General features: G+C 43.8%; 1 protein-coding gene across 4 annotated transcripts in view; it reads left to right on the top strand.

Annotated features, from left to right (window-relative positions):
- LOC144155638 (golgin subfamily A member 2-like) overlaps positions 1-17180 on the top strand; it is a 54923-nt gene extending 37743 nt beyond the window's left edge. For 3 of the 4 annotated variants that reach the window (XM_077687208.1, XM_077687207.1, XM_077687210.1), the window contains 8 exons: positions 835-984; positions 2598-2711; positions 7119-7248; positions 9205-9387; positions 10216-10322; positions 10824-10941; positions 11659-11880; positions 15660-17180. In XM_077687208.1, coding sequence (XP_077543334.1) covers positions 835-984; positions 2598-2711; positions 7119-7248; positions 9205-9387; positions 10216-10322; positions 10824-10941; positions 11659-11864 — 1008 coding nt within the window. In that variant the 3' untranslated portion in view covers positions 11865-11880; positions 15660-17180. The remainder of the gene's footprint in view (positions 1-834; positions 985-2597; positions 2712-7118; positions 7249-9204; positions 9388-10215; positions 10323-10823; positions 10942-11658; positions 11881-15659) is intronic. The other variant, XM_077687209.1, reaches the window with a different exon arrangement.

Raw genomic sequence — 17180 nt, 5'->3', positions numbered from 1 at the left:
AGGGGGGGTGGAGAGGAAACTCGGCTTCTTATTATTTTTTTTTTATTATTGAAGTGGTGAGATCATGATGATATAACGACAGGTGGTGGGTGTATTCAGGAACACGCAATTGCCCGCTGTATTGCCTTTTCTGTGGAGAAACCTCCCGACTCTGCTTCTCCTTCTGTTGCATGACACGTCAGTGTCCCCCCTTGAGAACGAGGATCGGGATCCTGCCTCTCAGGAGGGACATGTTTATTCACTCTACTGTCGGCTGATACACAGAATGCCTCTTGTGAGGAGCAGGATCATTCACGTCCTCTTCATTCCACTCTACTGTTTCATCCTGCTAATAATTCTCTTCCTCACATCACCCTGTTGTCGGCCAGGACGATGCGTCATAATGTGCATACTTCTGTCGTAGACAAGTTTTTGCCTTGAGCCACGTTTATTCTGTCCTGTTAAAAAAAAAAGGTTTCTCTCAATCTGCCTCTTGTTGAATGCTGCATAGCTCTCTCGGAGTGTACCTTGCAGAAGCAGTGAGGCAAGAAGTAGGTGCCACAATTTATGTTCAAGATGACTGATGACACATAAAAATAGCCCACTGCTGTTTTCTCGGTACAAAATTCTTACTGAGGAGGAGCACAAAGGACGAACAACAGCATCACGTTGCTTTGCGGCATTTGTTGCTAAAAGCAAAAAACGCTGACGCATCACCTGGCACCAGCGCAGCGAGCGAGTGCTGCAGCCGTAGTTGGTGGTGGGGGGTCTGAGCGTCGTTGATGTCAGGGAAACGGGCTAGGTGTCTAGGAGGGGCCCTGAGCTCAGGTGGTGGCTGGGTGTGGTGTGCTGCAGCTGTCGGCCAAGGAGGGACAGGTGCAGGGGCTGGCGCAGCTGTCCAGCCGGGATCAGTACCAGCAGAGCCAGCTGGCCGACAGGGTGCGCCACTACCAGGCACAGTGCCAGCTCACCGAGATCCTGCAGCAGGAGCTGGCACAGGCACAGGTGGGGCCGCCGCCAGTGGGGGAACAGGCAGTCTTGAAAGTTGGTGCCATGCATTTATGGGGTGCCCACGAGAATTTCCATTCCGAGTCTTGCAGTAACTAACCCCCCCCCCCCCCCCCTTCCCTCCCTATTTGGTGGAGGGAGAGAGGAGGGGTTAGTTTATTACTGTTTTGAGCATGCCACCACTGAAAACAACGGTAGTATTTTTTTTTTTTTTGCGTTATAACGTTCTAACTTTACTCTTTGCCTGTTGTCTTGTTTATGGTGGCGCAAGGAGCAACGATGTCGTGCAAAGTCAGGATATCAGTCAGGAGCCATGTGTTTGGTCACTGGGAGCAGAAAATGACTCTGGAAAGCATTGGAGGGCAGTTTTTTTTTATTTACTAATTTTCATATTAGGAGCAGTGTCTAAACTGGATCATTTTCATGGTGGCTTGCCTGCTTCAAACAGTATGCTTTAGGAAAGCGGCCTACTATAAATGTGAGGCTCACTTGCCTCCTGTTTATGCCACTCATTGTTTCAGCCTGTTGTTGGAAAGGGGTGGCCTAGTAAGTGCTTTGGTCCCCCCTTCCCCCTTTTTTTTTACTGTTGGAAACCACTCCCAGTTCCAAGCGCTAGTGTGCAGCATAAGTACTGCCAGACACCGTCTCGCACCCCTTTGGTACAGCATGACACACCCCCTAGCATAAATTTTTGGGAACCCTTTCCCTGCAAACAGTATTAGAAATTATGATTTTGTAAAAATTGCACAGCACTCCTATTTCTTAATTTAGTCTGTAACAAAAATCACATTCCGTGGAATGTCTCAAGTAGCATGTTGGTGTGAAGCACAGTTAAAGCAGAAAGTTGGGCAAGTTGGTTACTAAGTACGGAATTCATCGTATTAGCAAACGTTACACTGGACAAAGTTAAAAAGAAGGTCTCTAGTGCATGTTCCTTTCTTTAGCTTTCTCCTGTGTAATGTTCGCTGGTACGGTGAATTATTTGGCTTGAAGTAAACAGCATTCCCAGCTGATTGCTTATTTAGGAATGTATTACGTACATACCGTAGTCTCACTTCTTACTTGCAATCAGATCGACTCCTACTTAGCTAACCTCATGTCGAGCTATGTTAGGTGACTAACAAGGGTGCAAGGCAGCACAACTATGGCTGTCGGGGTTACGTTTGTCTTTGGTAACCTTCTGTACATGCAAACAGAATGCTAATTCTTAATTCAGCTAAAGGATTTACCTAAATCCGAGTTTATGGTAGTTATCTGAATCACTGTCCTCAAACGTTGATTGCATGCAAAGCACAGGGGAGCAAGCAGTACAGCGACACAATAACAAACAGTAACTGGGAAGCTGATTTTTGGGTGTGTATCTTTTGTGCTTCCCTCTCACCTCCTTGTACACCAATCCCAGCACACCAGTGTTTAGGCACATGGAGGCATACTTTGCCTCGTGTCGCACTGGCTAGTACTGTGCCCGGCAGCCGTTGCCCCTTCAATGCTCTTGTTGTGCACACTGCAGCCTCCTCCTCCTCCTCCTCTGCTTCTTTGTGATCCATTGAGCCAACAGGGGAGGTGCTCTCTCCTGAGTTGGCAGCTTGTTGATACCAATGTTATTTTAGGCAAGGACCAACGCCCTGGTGACGCAGAATTCAGACCTGCGAAAAGCACTAGCTGAGAGGGCACAGATGGCGGTTGACGTTCATGAGAAGGATTCTGGCAAGGTCCACGACTTGGTGAGATTCTTGGCCTCCTTTTTTTTTCTTGTCCCCTTCATTTGCAGCAATGGATTACAAATCACTGTACAGATTGCTGCATCAAGGTGTATTGCTTATTGGGGACTAATCTGGGGGCTCCACATGTGCAGCATAGCTGCAGGGCTTGTATCTGATTGTGAATAAGCTGTGACTGTTGTCATTACTTTGTAGTTTTCATTGTAAATGCAAGGAGCCATGCACCATTCATCCTGTCCATTTTTATTGCTCTTATTTTCACTGTGGTCGTGACACTGCAATCTGCACTTAGCAAATTAAAAGCCAGTGTAAAAGTTCTCTGACAGCACTGCATTGCTGATGTGCAGCTTCTTTTAAAATTATCTGCTCTTGTGTGCACACATTGTGTCATTATTCATCCTGCATGCAAGTGATTTAAGATTGGGGGAGCCTTCCAGGCCTCCATGCCTCGTTTGCATATGGGGTTGGGCCTAGCCCGGCTTGTGGAGGCAGCGCACTTACAAGTGTGCCAGCTCCCTTGTGGCATGCGTCTCTGCTGTCCCATGTGACTCGCAAATGAGGACACCCTCTGATTGGTGGGCATTCCTTCTCACGGAGGAACCCCCTCTCCACCAAGCCCAGTTGGAATCTTGCATTGTTTGCCTGGGAACTCAGCTTGAAAGAACCGTTAGCACTGGTCACAGGGGGAACATGACCCCATGGCCACAGTGATGCTCTGTATAATGTAGTCTGGGTGTTACTTTTTAATCTTTCTTAGCATTCCGCCTTCACTGTGAGCAACCGTCATGTGGTTTTATGTAACCTCTTTGTCATTAAAGCCGCTTTTGTCGCAGCGGTGAGCTTCTGTACTGTGCATGGGTTTTCAGACAGTGCTGTGTGGCCAGTGAGGCTCAGTAGTTCTTGCTCTAGAGTAACTCATACCTAGCTATCTCATAGACCGGCTCACGGGATAAAACCATCTGGAAGTATGGTTAAAGGCCAACTGCACTTAAAATTTCAATCTCTTGAAAACCTTATTTCCATATAGTCTGCCTAAAAAGTCTGCAGGATACCAAATATGACAGCTGAAATGCGTGTATCTGCAGTGCAAACTGCAATCAAAAATAGTTGATTTCGAAACTGAATTTGAGAAGAGCGCGGCCATTACGTCCAGGCTGAAGTTACGTTTCAGCCAGTGAGCAAGTGGCCGCAAGTGGCCGGCCGGTCAAAGCAAACCTGCACGCGATGCTTCGTCCTTGCAGCAGCCCTTATAGTAGTGTGCCCAGCGGAGCTCAAATGGTTCTCCTGGCTGACCAGAGAACCAAGCACCTGGCCGTTGTATTGTTACTTCCGCGTCATGGCTGTTGCGCGATCTGCCGGCAGGTGTAGGGTCGCCTGCGATGGGGCTATTTTAAATGTTTCTAATTAATTAACAATGCATTATACGGGGCTGCCAGTCATGTCCCAGTTGGTTTGGTGGTACGTACTGTACGTTCAAAATAAATTTGGCCGAGGGGAAATTTGAGTGCAGTTGGCCTTAAAGGCATTTACTATGTATTTGAAGGTGTCTGCAAATGTCAGATATTTTACATACGGTAGATATCCATCAAAATCTACCAAAATGTTCACTGATTTTTGGGTTCATGTTTATTACAAAAAAAAATGGAAGAAAAAATTATACATATATTTCAAACCTTTTAGAGACGTAAATGAGAAGCAGCACTGACTTGACCACGTAAATACAAAAATTGCATGTTTTTTACTAAGCTCTTGTTGTCATGCTTTGCTTGTTTTTTTCCCCCCACCAAACAGCCGTAAAAACTTTCTGGCTTGTTGTGCATGGTCTTTTTATTGTAATATTCCAGCACATAAAATATTTGATGAAAGTGCTTCATGGTTTTAACTCCTAGTTTGAAATTAGTGTCAAGAGCCAGTATTGCAATTACAAATGTGCCAGAAGATTGTGTGGAGCTTGCAAACCAGGTTAAAATTTACTTTTTAGCTTTATTTTCATTAGATTTCAGCAGTATTTACCTATGAAGATTTTTTTTACTCTTGTATGTATTTGGTTATGTGTGCACCCATTGCCATTAATTTTAAAAAGTACCATAATTTTTATTGAAAACCTCACAATAAGTTTCACCTTAACCTTAGTTTAGTTTGTGCAATTGGAACATAATCACATTTTTTAAGCAACTTTGAGATAACAGTCAGGAAAATGTCTTGTATGCCTCATTGTTGCATACCAAATACTGCATCATTCACTGCAAGGTACTTTATGCCCATTATAATGGGATATTTCATTATAGGCTGTTGCCTTTTAGTCAAACCCATTTATAAGAAACTGTGACTCAAGCGATTTTGCTCAGTATATCAAGTACATAACCCGCCGCGGTGGCTCATTGGCTAAGGCGTTGCGCTGCTGAGCACGAGGTCGCGGGTTCGATTCCCGGCCGCGGCAGCCGCTTTTCTGATGGAGGCGAAAAGTAAAAACGCCCGTGTGTGCGAGATTTCGGCGCACGTTAAAGATCCCCATGTGGTCAAAATTAATCCGGAGCCCTCCACTACGGCGCGCCTCATCGCCTGCGTTGCGTTGGCGCGTTAAACCCTACAATCAATCAATCAATCAATCAATATCAAGTACATAGTTTGATATAACCGAATCCCCTTCAACAAACTTCAGCACAAGATTCGTTATACACAATGTTGTGAACAGTAATGCAAAAACACACTAACGAATGGAAAAGCCCTTCACACTGAATAATTACTCTAAATATAATTTATTGCGCAGGAAAGTACACCTATTTGCTGTAGGCAGAGAGTTTCGCTTTAACACTGCATTTGGCTCTATTGATGAGGATCGCATCTTCAACACGCGACATCATTTGAGTGAACTCTAGTCTGCTTCTTTGAATCCCTGAGCTGTATCATCACAGCATATCAGCAGGAGAAAGATCTTCATGCAAAATTGCAAGTCGGTGATCATCTCCCGGTGACACGAGACAATGCAGCAGCTCTGTAGCAGTATTGTCATGGCATATCAGCAGGGGAGCATATCAGCGGGGGAAAGTTGCGTAGCATGGAAAGGAAGTGATCATCTTTCGGCAGTGCAAGGCGATGTAACAGCAGTATTGTCGCGGCATATCAGCAGGAGAAAGGTCTTTGTGTAATATTGGAAGCTTGTGATCTTTCGGCAGCGAAAGACGGTGTGGCAGCTCTGTAGCAGTATCGTCACAGCATACCGGCAGGAGAAAGATCTTTGTGTAACTTCCTGAGGGGGCGATAATCTTTCATTGGTGTGCAAGACGGAAGTAGCTCCGGAGTCGTTCACGTGGTAATAGGTGGCTACTGGATAGAAGCGCTGCAAAACACAAAGCCAGCAGAAGAGCATGTCTGTGGCCATTTGGGGACAGATTGCGTGTGCTTAGAACTTCAATCAATATGTCGAACACCTGATTTATTATAAAGAATAATTTTTATGTGCATAATGATAGAACTTCAAGTGTTCTATATTTAGCCTATTTTGCTCTGTCCAAGTTCATAATATTGGAGTTTCACTGTATAATACTTATATTATAAAACTAGCCTAGATCAGTCTTAATAATACTTGCTGTTCAGCAGGTATTGTTTGCATGGAAAAAATGTCGAGCACAGAAACGAAAAAAAAAAAAACTGATGCAAGAAGGACAGGCACGACCAAAGTGTTAGTTCTGTCCATTCTTCTCTTGTCTGTTCCATTTTTTTTTCTCACTCTATTTATCGTTGTTAAACTGAAATTTTTGTTTAAAAAATACTGCAGTCAGCTTGTGTTAATGTTCACTTGAAGAGGCAAGAAATGTTTGTTGTAGCAAATGTTTTATATTGTGTGTGTAGCCGATAACAGAAATTACCTTTGGATTAGCCAAAATTAGCATGACTAGTAAGTTGTAACAGTAATTGCTTCTTAAACTGAACATTTTTTTCTTGAGAAAAGTGTGTTTCAATGTGTCCTTTCCCTTTTATCATCTGGGAGTGACTACACACTTGAAAGTCTCCAGGGTGATGTCTAAAAGAGTGCACGCTCATATATTGTTTGTAACTTGCACCTGAACAAAAATTAAGCCAACAACCATGAAGTAGGATTATAACTAAATTGAAAATATTGGGATGGCATCAAAACACTTCACAATCTCATGCAACAGCTGGAAAGGGCTCTTCGATGTTTTGCTGTCTTCCGAGCTTTACCTAAGACTCCTGACTTTTGCTACAAGATTACACAGTTGTCCCTTGAACTTCTAGCCATATTGTCAACCTTATTACTGTGATGTCACGGTCACCTAGCATTGCGACATCTACAAAATGTTTTTCACTTGGGGTGATGGCTATGCATTTTGGTGTAACTTTTGATTTTGTTGCGAGCAGCGTAAAGGTAATTTGCGATGTGCTTTGCAGGTAGCATCGTTGTCAGCTTCTGTACAGCAGTTGGAATTGGAACGAGACCAGTTAGTTCGTCAGCTGGATGATCAACAAACTCAGAGGGAGGCACTTCAGCATCAACTGTTGGAGTTTAAGAAAAGTGGAGGTCAGTGGAAGTGTTTCGCTCATTTGGCAGCATAATTATGTTGGAGAAACCCCATCACGTGACCCCTTGTGGACTTAAAGAAGTGGCTGTGGGGTTGCGGGGACATACTTTGACACGTGGCATAATGGCAAAGCATGCGGTTTGCGGTTGTGCCTGCAGGTCACATGTGCACAAGTGTTATGCGCACCTTTTGTGCCCTTGGCTTTTCTACTTTTGTTTTGTTTCGGCCTTGAAAAGCCAACTTGAAAACTTGTGCTATGAGCAGATCTACATGTTTTGTAGTAGCGACAACTTTTGCATAGCTTTTGTTTGATTGGTTCAGCGGCTAGTGTGTAAGGAAGGAGCTTTGCCTAACAATTGGACCTATGCAATCTCCTGCAGTGTTTCTTTTTTAGAACCACTGCTGTAAACTATTCTGAATTCCACTAAGTTTGTTCGCTGGTACATTCTTTTTCTAAGAAAAAAAATTGTGCTTTTCAATTGATATTGTATGGTTTTGTAGTTGAATTTTTCTGCTAGGGCCAAGCCTGCAAGTCACTTGTTCACAGTCAAACTTGTTTAGTTGAACTATGTTATGCTCCGAGACATGCCTATATAACTTCATAGGCAGCTATTGGGGATATGGCTAGCTATAGAAACTTTGGAAAGTGATGAACAATCCGTATTATGTCGTTGATGTGTCCTTGCTGTCTCAGAGAGACTACAGGTGTACCAATATGTATTTCAAAGTTCCAATACTTCCTGAATAGTGTGTGGTATTCGATTGAGTTTGCAGAAGAGCTTTACAGTGTGGTGTATTCGAGTTTGGAATGAAGTTTTGGCAGGGCAAAAAATAGTATTTACATTGTTGTAGAAAATATTAGCAATCTACTCTGCTTTTTTATTTGTCACTTTACCTACTTTAGTAAATATTTCTTAGCAAAATAAAAAAAACTCATTTAGTTTCACAGCTTTTTGTTGAGTGAACGTTTTGATTTCATGGCACATTGAAATTTTTTTAAATTTACTTTTTAGTTTGTTCTTATATGTGACTCCGCAAACAGTAACTGAATTGGCACATTGTGGCCTAGACGACGCTGTAGGAACCCTAAGGACATCATGAAGAAGAAAGGGGCGTGAGATTGTAGCTGTGTACCATCAAAGTTTGCAACCAATTACAGATTGACATTAAATTTAATCAAGTTGACATTAAATTTAATCAAGTTTAGTTTCATTTACAAAATAAGCGGGAAATAAATGTGATGATAAAAAATACTGTAGGAGATCAAAAGGCTGTGATTGTATGCGGGATCTGTGTTGATAGCCTATTAAAAGGCGTACGATCAGTGGTTTTTCCCGAAGGCGAGAATAAAACTGGAACATGTACTTTTCACAGAACATTAAATGAACCATGAGGAGTAACCTAAAGAAAAAATTTTGAGGACCTTCGGTGGTGTGCCGTTCATTTTATTACAGTGCGGAATGTGCTCTTGTGCAGCCTCAGATTATCCTACCCTTTTGACAGCCAAATAAATGCACATAGCATTGTCAAACTGAATATGCTCGTTGCACATTCTTTTTTTTTTTTTTTTTTTTCCCCGGCACGGTGCGTGTGAGCAAGTTGATGGCGTGTAAGGAGTATGCAAGGCCTCTCCTTAATACATGTGGCCACCTAGCAAGCTGGCTTGTACTCCACAGCTGTGCAGTCAGTTACACAAACTGTGGTGTTCATCCCTCGAAGAACAAAGGATAAAACAGCACCGCATGCACGCTCTGCCTCCACTCATGCTCGCCTTGCTCAGGCTCTCCATTGCGTGGGAGGAGGAGTTGAGGTGGACCTGTTTTTTTAGGCCATGGCAGCCTAGTCTTGTTTTGTGCATTGGCTCTAAGGCTGCCTGCAAGGTTCAAAAGCCATTGGGACAGGAGCCGAGCTGATGTGTGTCCGCTTTCTTGGCCACCTATTGGACGGGTGTGCAGAGGAGCTGCTGTCGCACGAGCAAGAGGAGGTGACGCGCGAGGGCTACACCAAGCTGAAGCGAGCCATGCAGCAGCTGGAGGAACGCTTCAAGGCCACCATGGATCAGATAGCCAACCTGTCCGACCAGAAGCAGCAGCTGGAGCACCTGGTCACGCAGCTGCAGGGGGAGACCGACACCATTGGTGAGGGCCCCAACCTTGCAGGGTTTGCCCTCATGCATGCCTCTATCCCCTTGGAAGGGATAGGTTAATGTAGCATACCAGCCTGTCGGGTGTTATGTACCTTTCACAAGGTTTGTGTACAGCTGCTACTGGAGGAAAAGCACAGAGTCTCAGCTGCTGATTTGGTGTTTCAGAAAGCTGTGGTGCTATCTGGGAGGAGCCATCGGACATCATGGCAAAAGGGGGAGTGAGAAGCACGGTGCCATTACTGTGCGGGCTTTTGACGCTTTGATATTGTTCTCACTAAATATTGTTGAAGAAATAGCCCAAGTCCTGGCTTTTTACAAAGTGGAACTGGTTTTTACAAATGTTTTTACCTAGGTTTTTACAAAGTGGAACTGACTTCAAGGTAATGGAAAGACAATTAGGACGTAGTAGCTTGATGGTTGATAGCTGTCAAGCAAAGGATAAAAATGCTTGTGTGTGTTCCAAGTCATTGACGTATGTTAAAGGTGCTTACGGCCTAAATTAATCTGCAGCCCTCCACTATAGCACCCCTCGTAGCCCAGCCGTAGCTTTGGTGCCTAAAACCCCAATTTGAAGTTTTTGAGAAAGTACCCTGTAAACTTTTTTTCAATCTTGCGTTTTCATCATACTGCTTGTGGAAGTTGAAAAGGGAAGTTTTGAAGTATGGGAAGTTTAAGAGAGCACAGCTCATCACCAATACATTTTTCTGGCTCTGACTTGGGAGGAGGGGCTTTTGGCTGTGAAAGTTGTTCAGTTGTGCAATGCTTGTGACAATGCTGTGTTGTTTTCTCTTCTTTTGTTACGTCTTCGGGCCCATCGTAGCGGACTACATTGCTTTGTACCAGGTGCAACGTGGCATCATGCGCAAACGTGCTGCCGAGAAGGACGACTACATTTCCCAGCTGGCCAAAGATCGAGAGGATCTAAAGGTTATTTTATCATTTTAGGGCTTATGCAGTAAGAGCATTATAGTGTTCCTTCGCGTGGAGCAGCACCATAACTTTGTGTACCTGTGCAGCTAAACTCAAACTGTGCATTATAAAAAAAATGCTTTATACCTTATTAGAAGGTAAACCCGGCCTTTACGCTGCAGGGTGCACCACAGTCTCACTCTGCTTTAATGCATGCTGCTACTGTAAAATTTTCTCCATAATGGAGTGTTTTCATTTTCATGACAGTTGTTATTGTACTCAAAATGTCTCCACCATGCCCAACTTTGGACATTGTACCCCTCTCTTGTGATGAACTTTTGTGGTGCAAAAGTTGGCTACTTCGTGGCATTAATGCACATTGTGTAGTTATAACACTTTTTAGAGCCAGGAGCACAACAACTGCATTTTCTCGTTTACTTGATAACCAATTTTCTATATAATTCATTCGTATCTGTTAGAAATATTGTCGCCTCCTTTTGTCCTCTTCTGTCCGTCCAGGCCAAGTTGGCTGAGCTGCAGTGCCTCATTGTGCGTTTGCTTGAAGAGCGGCAGCAGCATTCGGGCCAGTCTGCACTGCCACTGCCGGGCAAGGTCCTCACGGTGTCTTCGCTGTCAAGTGAGTGTCTCCTGGACTCGTTAGAGGTTTTGCACGGAAGAAAGTGTGTGTGGTACAGTCCAGGGCAGCACTTCCCACCAATAAAGCCAACTGGTAATGACACAATTCCGTTATTGCCCCCATTTAATGAAGAGCTACAGTGCATCCACTTATCCCCAGCTAAAGGAGTCTGTGAACAGTTGCTGTGTTTATTCTATGAAATTTTATTGGAATCGGTAACTGGCACTTGCTGCAGCAATCATCCGGACCAATGTCGGTTTGCATTACGTGGGTCCTTAGATACATAAGATATCCTTAGATGCTAAACTGAGGTAAAGTTTGCACAGAGGTATTTATTCACCAGCTCTGTTGCATAGTTAATTAGTCACAGATATACCAACTCCACAGCGCGTAATCAGTTACATCTCCTTTATGCAGCTGCTATGTTTGCTCCTCATGATCTGATTATTGTCTCGGCAAGTTTGTTTCCTGTTGGTGCCAAACCAAGGAAGAACAAAGTCTCACTGTATCCTATCGTAACCTTGGTTTCACACATATGCATGAAGGAGGTGATATTTTTCATATCCTCACTAATGTGTATTCGTGCATGCAGCCCACACCACACAGTTGACCGGTTATTAAATAAACTTGCGCTGGCACGTTTCTATCTTGTCAGCTTTCTAATAGTGTGCTTTTGGTGGCCCGTAGGTTTATTCATTTCGCTTGCTGCCATTGCAGATGCTGTTGAAAATGGACCAAATGCAGGGGACGCCGGAAACGTGTTAGCCAATAGCTGCGGGGACGAAGTGCAAGAAGATGTGACGGCACAAAAGATTATGCACCTGCTTACCGAGATTGAAAGCTCAAGTGCTGTGGATGGTTCACCTGTCCCTGAAACTTTCCACCCATGCCCTGTCTGCTCTGGTCGTCTGCTCACTGTCTAGGAACAAACTGCAACAGGTTTGTGATGCATGGTGGCACTCCAAATGGCATGCATTGAAAAGAAAAAAAAACGGCAGTGCTTTTGTAATGAACCTTTTCAAGCCCCGTATTTATTTCTTTCCAGTTGGGTTTTTGAAAGGGTGGGATGGTCTGTAGCGGTTCATTAATGAAAATTGCTTCAAAAATTATGATATTCTTGACATACTTTGTCTATGCACCACTATCTAGCAAGAAGAACTTGCTGAAGCTTCAACTCAAAAAAAAAAAAAAAAAATCTTGAAGTTTCTTTTATTTGTTATATGATGTACTGTAATATTTCAAATTCAAACTCAGACAGTCAGAATATTACTACAGTAGAATCTCGATGATACGAATCTCGCGGGACCGCGAAAAATATTCGTATCATCCGAAATTCGTATGAACCAACACAGAGCAAAAAATTGAGCGCTGAAAAAAGTTTTCGTTTATTTCTTTTCTTACTTTCGCGTGAACAAATCCATGTTTTTTTCTGCTTTTTTTAAATCTCCACGTCACAAAGCAGTCCTTTCTGGAGCGCGTACGCTTTGCCTAGCTTCGCGCTTGTCTCCTCACTCCCGGTGTCCAAGCTCGCTACACGCCGCAACAGTCAAGCGTGAACCGCATGGTGCGTTTTTGCACGCGATTCGCACGCCTCGGCTTTGCGCGCGCTGTATTTTCAAGGCCGCATTGACGATTTCGCGCCCGCGGTATCTCCTACCTCGGTCAGAAAAAGACGCTGACGACTTGCGAAACGCTTGAGACAGCCCGCTGGCTCCGCCCGAGATGTTTAGGCTTAGCACTCCAGCAGATACTTTATGGACACTTTCACTAGCGGCGCGGATGGTGTTTTATAGTACCATTTTCGCCAACGTTATCAGCTCCTTTACTGCACAAGAAACTTCGTGTCTGCCTTGAGCGGCATTTTAAAGAGCGGCTAGAAGCAGTCGCTCAAGCGGCCGTGCCACTTCGCGGCCGACGCCGCCGCCATGTTGCCGCCGCCGGCCGCGGCGCGCGCAGCGTGCGAGAGGTTTCGCGGCGCGCATGGGGCGTGCGGGGCGCGTTTTCGCGAGCAGAAAACAACAGCCCGGCCGTTTCTGGAAAAAGAAGAGTGACAAATGGGGACAGAGAGCCGTCACTTGCTCGTTCGGCAGTCGGGCGCCTCGCCGGCTCGTTCGTATCATCCGCCGGGCCGCGCAGGTCCGTTCGTAACAGCCGAAATTTTTCCCATTGCAAACAATGCAATTTTGCCGGGACTTTTCAGAAATTCGTATCATCCCGAAATTCGTATCACCCAGAATCGTATCATCGAGATTCTACTGTATGTATTAATTGAGACCAGTCAATTGAACGTTCACTCCAATCGCTCCACCCAGTGAGACGAGGAAAGGCAACAACGCGCATCGTTATCTTGAACCCACCATGTGGCACCGCCATCTCTGATGTTTCACTGTCCTCTGACTAGTTTTTGAATTCGAATTCTTAAAAAAAAAAAAAAAGGAAGCTCCAACAAAACCTTGCAACGTGGAGTTCGGTTCATTGAAGCATAAACAGATGTTTGCACACCTCCAAAGATTGCTGTGCTTAAGTTGTGCTTAAGTGGTGAGGTATGATTTTAAATGTCCTGCTGTGGTCATGCATGTATAGCTGTGACTGCAAGAAGGTAAAAAAAAAAAAAAGACACAAAAATACACCAAGATTCTATAACAGTAGAAAAGGTGGCTCCGTGCACTGTGCTCAGCACCCCTTTATTATCCTGTCTTTATTGTGAGCCACTGGCCTTTCCAAGGTCAGGTGCTGCGGTGCGGCAAAGAATGCAGGGGGAGATTATAGGCATTGCCCTTCACCCAAGTGAGATGGGGACTTGGGACTTCTGACAACTTAGCAACTGCTGCGAACAATCAGCTTGGTAGATGTGTCTTGCTGTGGAGCAATATTGTTTCTTGGGTGCATTAATTTTTTTTCCCCAGTAATGTGCTACTGTTGCATGGGTTAAAAAAAAATAAAGTTTCATTACTGCCGCTGTTACGTCCGTCTGAATAAACACGATGTAATTACTAGATACTGTTTTTTTTATGAGGTTTGAAAGGTTGCTGTACCAGTGTGTGGGAATGTACATATATTTGTTTATTGCTTTTCTCAGGCCACAACATGGAGTGCAAGGTATGCACAGGCAGAAATATGTGCAGAAATATAATAGTGTGAATATCACTTCTGTTGCATGTGGTATAAACTTGGTGCACCTCACTTATTATAATGGGAAAGAGGTTCTCAAATAACTTTATTTTTACAGTTATGATGACGAAAATTGGGGGATGTGTGTAGTGTCTTGTTCTGATTGTAGATCTAAGTTTCGTTTTTGTGTGAAACTATTTTCGAAATCAGATTTTTAGAATAAATTTTGTGACAGATTTTTAAAGAAAATATCTGCAGAGATGCAGCTGAACATGGTACCAGGGAACTGTGCACAGGTCAAGGAGTGCAGTAAGGCTAACCATGTTAGCAGGCCTGCCGTATGTCAAGGAGAGACAAATTAGTAGCTAGCTTTCTTGGTGGCTTTTGGCCAGACTACCTGCTTTGCTAAAGTGGCGAGTGTGGCAGCAAGATACAGCCATTCACCACCACCTCATGTGAAGTGGCAACTTACTACCACAAATACTGCCACATGTCAACCTGTTTTCTCGCATGGCTCTGATGGCAAATCTCCAGTTGTGTTTCTGACTACTCCAAATTGATGACCCTTTGGCAAAAGCTTGGCCTCCGGTTAATGTTCAAGGCAGTGTTGCACCTTCTGCTGGTGGCTACAAATGGCTAGATCTTTTTTTTTTTGAGCTGGTTTAGACCAAACCATGTACCGTATTTTGTCGCTTAGTAGATGCGCTTAAAACGCATATCAAAGACGCATAGTAAACGCATATCAAAAAGGTGTTGATATTCAGGGATGCGCTCACCAAGGTGGCGTCAGTCTCCAAACATTTTTTTTTTCTTATTGTGTCAACTTTTAGCCCACCTTGCAGACGCTGGAACGCCGTTTTCCTGCTTATTTCTCAAGCCTCACACTGTTGCTATGGAACCAAGTCACGCAAATGTTCCTATCAGTACTTGGCTTTGAATTCATACACAGTCCTTTAGAAAAGTATGCCAGAATTGAAAAGTTTACGTGTATATAGCAGGGGTGGGACTGTGCATTAGTACCTAATTATAATGAGCGACAAATTCCACGTATGGGATCTTGAGGTTTCATGTGTGTTAAGTTGGCTACTTTCAGCAAGAATCGTTCAAGGGTCAAACAAACGGCACCTGTCACCGTGTAAAAGTGGTTCAGATAACAGTCATCTCACCTCAACAAAACTGTGGGAGAAGTTCTTAGCTAAAGAAATTGCAGCTATGTTCAAATGAATGGTTCTGTGCCTCTCTGCAAAACGCAGCTTTTGCCTGCATTTGTGACGGGCCTGCAGCATTGCCAAGCTAACATTTCGTCAACTTTTTCCGCAGCCCTCCATCCAGCATTGTGTACTAACCTCATACAAAAAGAACTTTATTATTGTTATTAGTGTGCTAAAAAAAAAAGAGTGCGCCCTGTGTAGAACTAAATGTGCTATATCACCATAGTAATGGGTGGTTCTGACATCTTTCACAAGGTACCAAAGCCCACGTAATTTGTGTAGCAATGATAAATTTTTGTGTACCACTGTCACTAATCTGTTATGCACACTTGTTGTTCAGTTTGTTGTGTGCTTGTTTTGCAAACTTGTATCTTTTTTTTTTCCCCTCGTTCACAGTGCCATCTCAGTGGGATGTGCTAGAAGGCGCGCAGCTCCGTGTAAATGTTTTGGAAGTCCGGCAGTGTTCCGGTGCAGCCGTCCCCGTTTGGAGGAACATTCCACCAGTGACCAATGTTTGCTCGCCAAGTGCGGTAAAATGGCCCCAAGAAGTTGGAACAGTGGACATTCACAGTGCCTTGGATGTTTTCGTACCGTGTTGCAAATGTTATTTTTTCTGTTCAAGTCTTCAGCATGGTACTCTAGAAGGCCCACTTCCTTGCGCAGGATTGTGTGTGGGGCTGCAAGGGGGGCTGCAAGGGTGTGTGGGGCTGCAACTTGCAAGGGCCTGCCTTAGTGATACTGAGGGCTCATTGGTCGTTTGGCGAGCTCCTGCCTTGAAAAGCATCGTGGCATTTAATAAACGCAGTCAAGGACGTGCAAGCTTTCTGTGAATTTTAGTAGTGGGAAAGCATTGTTGTGGTTCCCTTTCAAATTTTTTTTGTTTAGCCTTTGCTGCACGGCCTCCTTGTTAGACATTTGAGAAAACACAAATTGTGGCGAATCAGGGAAAATAACAAATGTGTATATTTACTTTCATGGAAACTGACAATCCATTTGCCTTAGTTAGTATTGGCATGGAGATGCTCTCAGTTGTGTAGGGACAATGCATAGATTAAATGCATGGTTAGCTACAACTATTTTCTCTCAACCGAATGAGCCTATTTAAGAGAACATCCAAAGCGAGGACAAATTCTCAGATTAGTGACGGCAGTGACAAGGTGTCTGAACATAATAACATGTTTGCAGACATGTCCTTATTTCTGAACTTGTAGGGGAAACAGGTAGTTTGGAAGGCAGCACATAGGCTGGAAAAGCCATGTTGGCTTCGTATGAAGCTGTGTGGATTCACTATAGCAGTGTAAATTTTGCAACTTGAAGTAGCGCTTTTTTTGGCTTATGTGACGTGTTCTGACCACATTGAATAAACATGGTGGTACTAACTTCTATTAGTGATGTCAGTATACTTCATCACGAATATTATTTTTTTACGGTTCCCGGCCTGATTGCTTGTTTCAAGCTGGATGTATGGATACCACTCCAGACACCTGTAGACAATAGTGTATGCGAGCAAGGGTAGCCTTTTCTGTATAATGACCAGGGGTGGAAAGATCTCAAAGTGACTTCATTTGAGAGTGCAGAGCTGTGATCTTGTAGTAACGATGCTTTGCCATTAGCGGACAGTTGATGGTATTCTGAATTTTTCTGTAATGATGCTTTGGCTGTTAGTGGAAACTCGATAATGCTTTGATTTTGTGTTGAGTAATATATATAAAGCTTTTTTTAGGGTGTGCAATTGTTGAATCTAATTGTTTCCTTACCTGAATTTGTGAAATAAGCATTGTTTGTAGATTAAGGCATTTTTATGTGGCTAACTGGCTGATTGTGCTCTGTACTGTGCATTTCAGTTTTTATGTTGTTGCTCGGTGTAAATGCATGTGTGAAGGTCCAATAAATTTGTAACTTGAGTTATTACTGTAA

Source organism: Haemaphysalis longicornis, unplaced genomic scaffold (genome assembly GCF_048455015.1).
Source record: "Haemaphysalis longicornis isolate Haplotype H1 unplaced genomic scaffold, Haemaphysalis longicornis Haplotype H1 scaffold_1, whole genome shotgun sequence".
Lineage (NCBI taxonomy): Eukaryota > Metazoa > Arthropoda > Arachnida > Ixodida > Ixodidae > Haemaphysalis > Haemaphysalis longicornis.
Note: the sequence above shows the minus strand (reverse complement) of the source record. Positions and strands in the feature narration are given on the sequence as shown.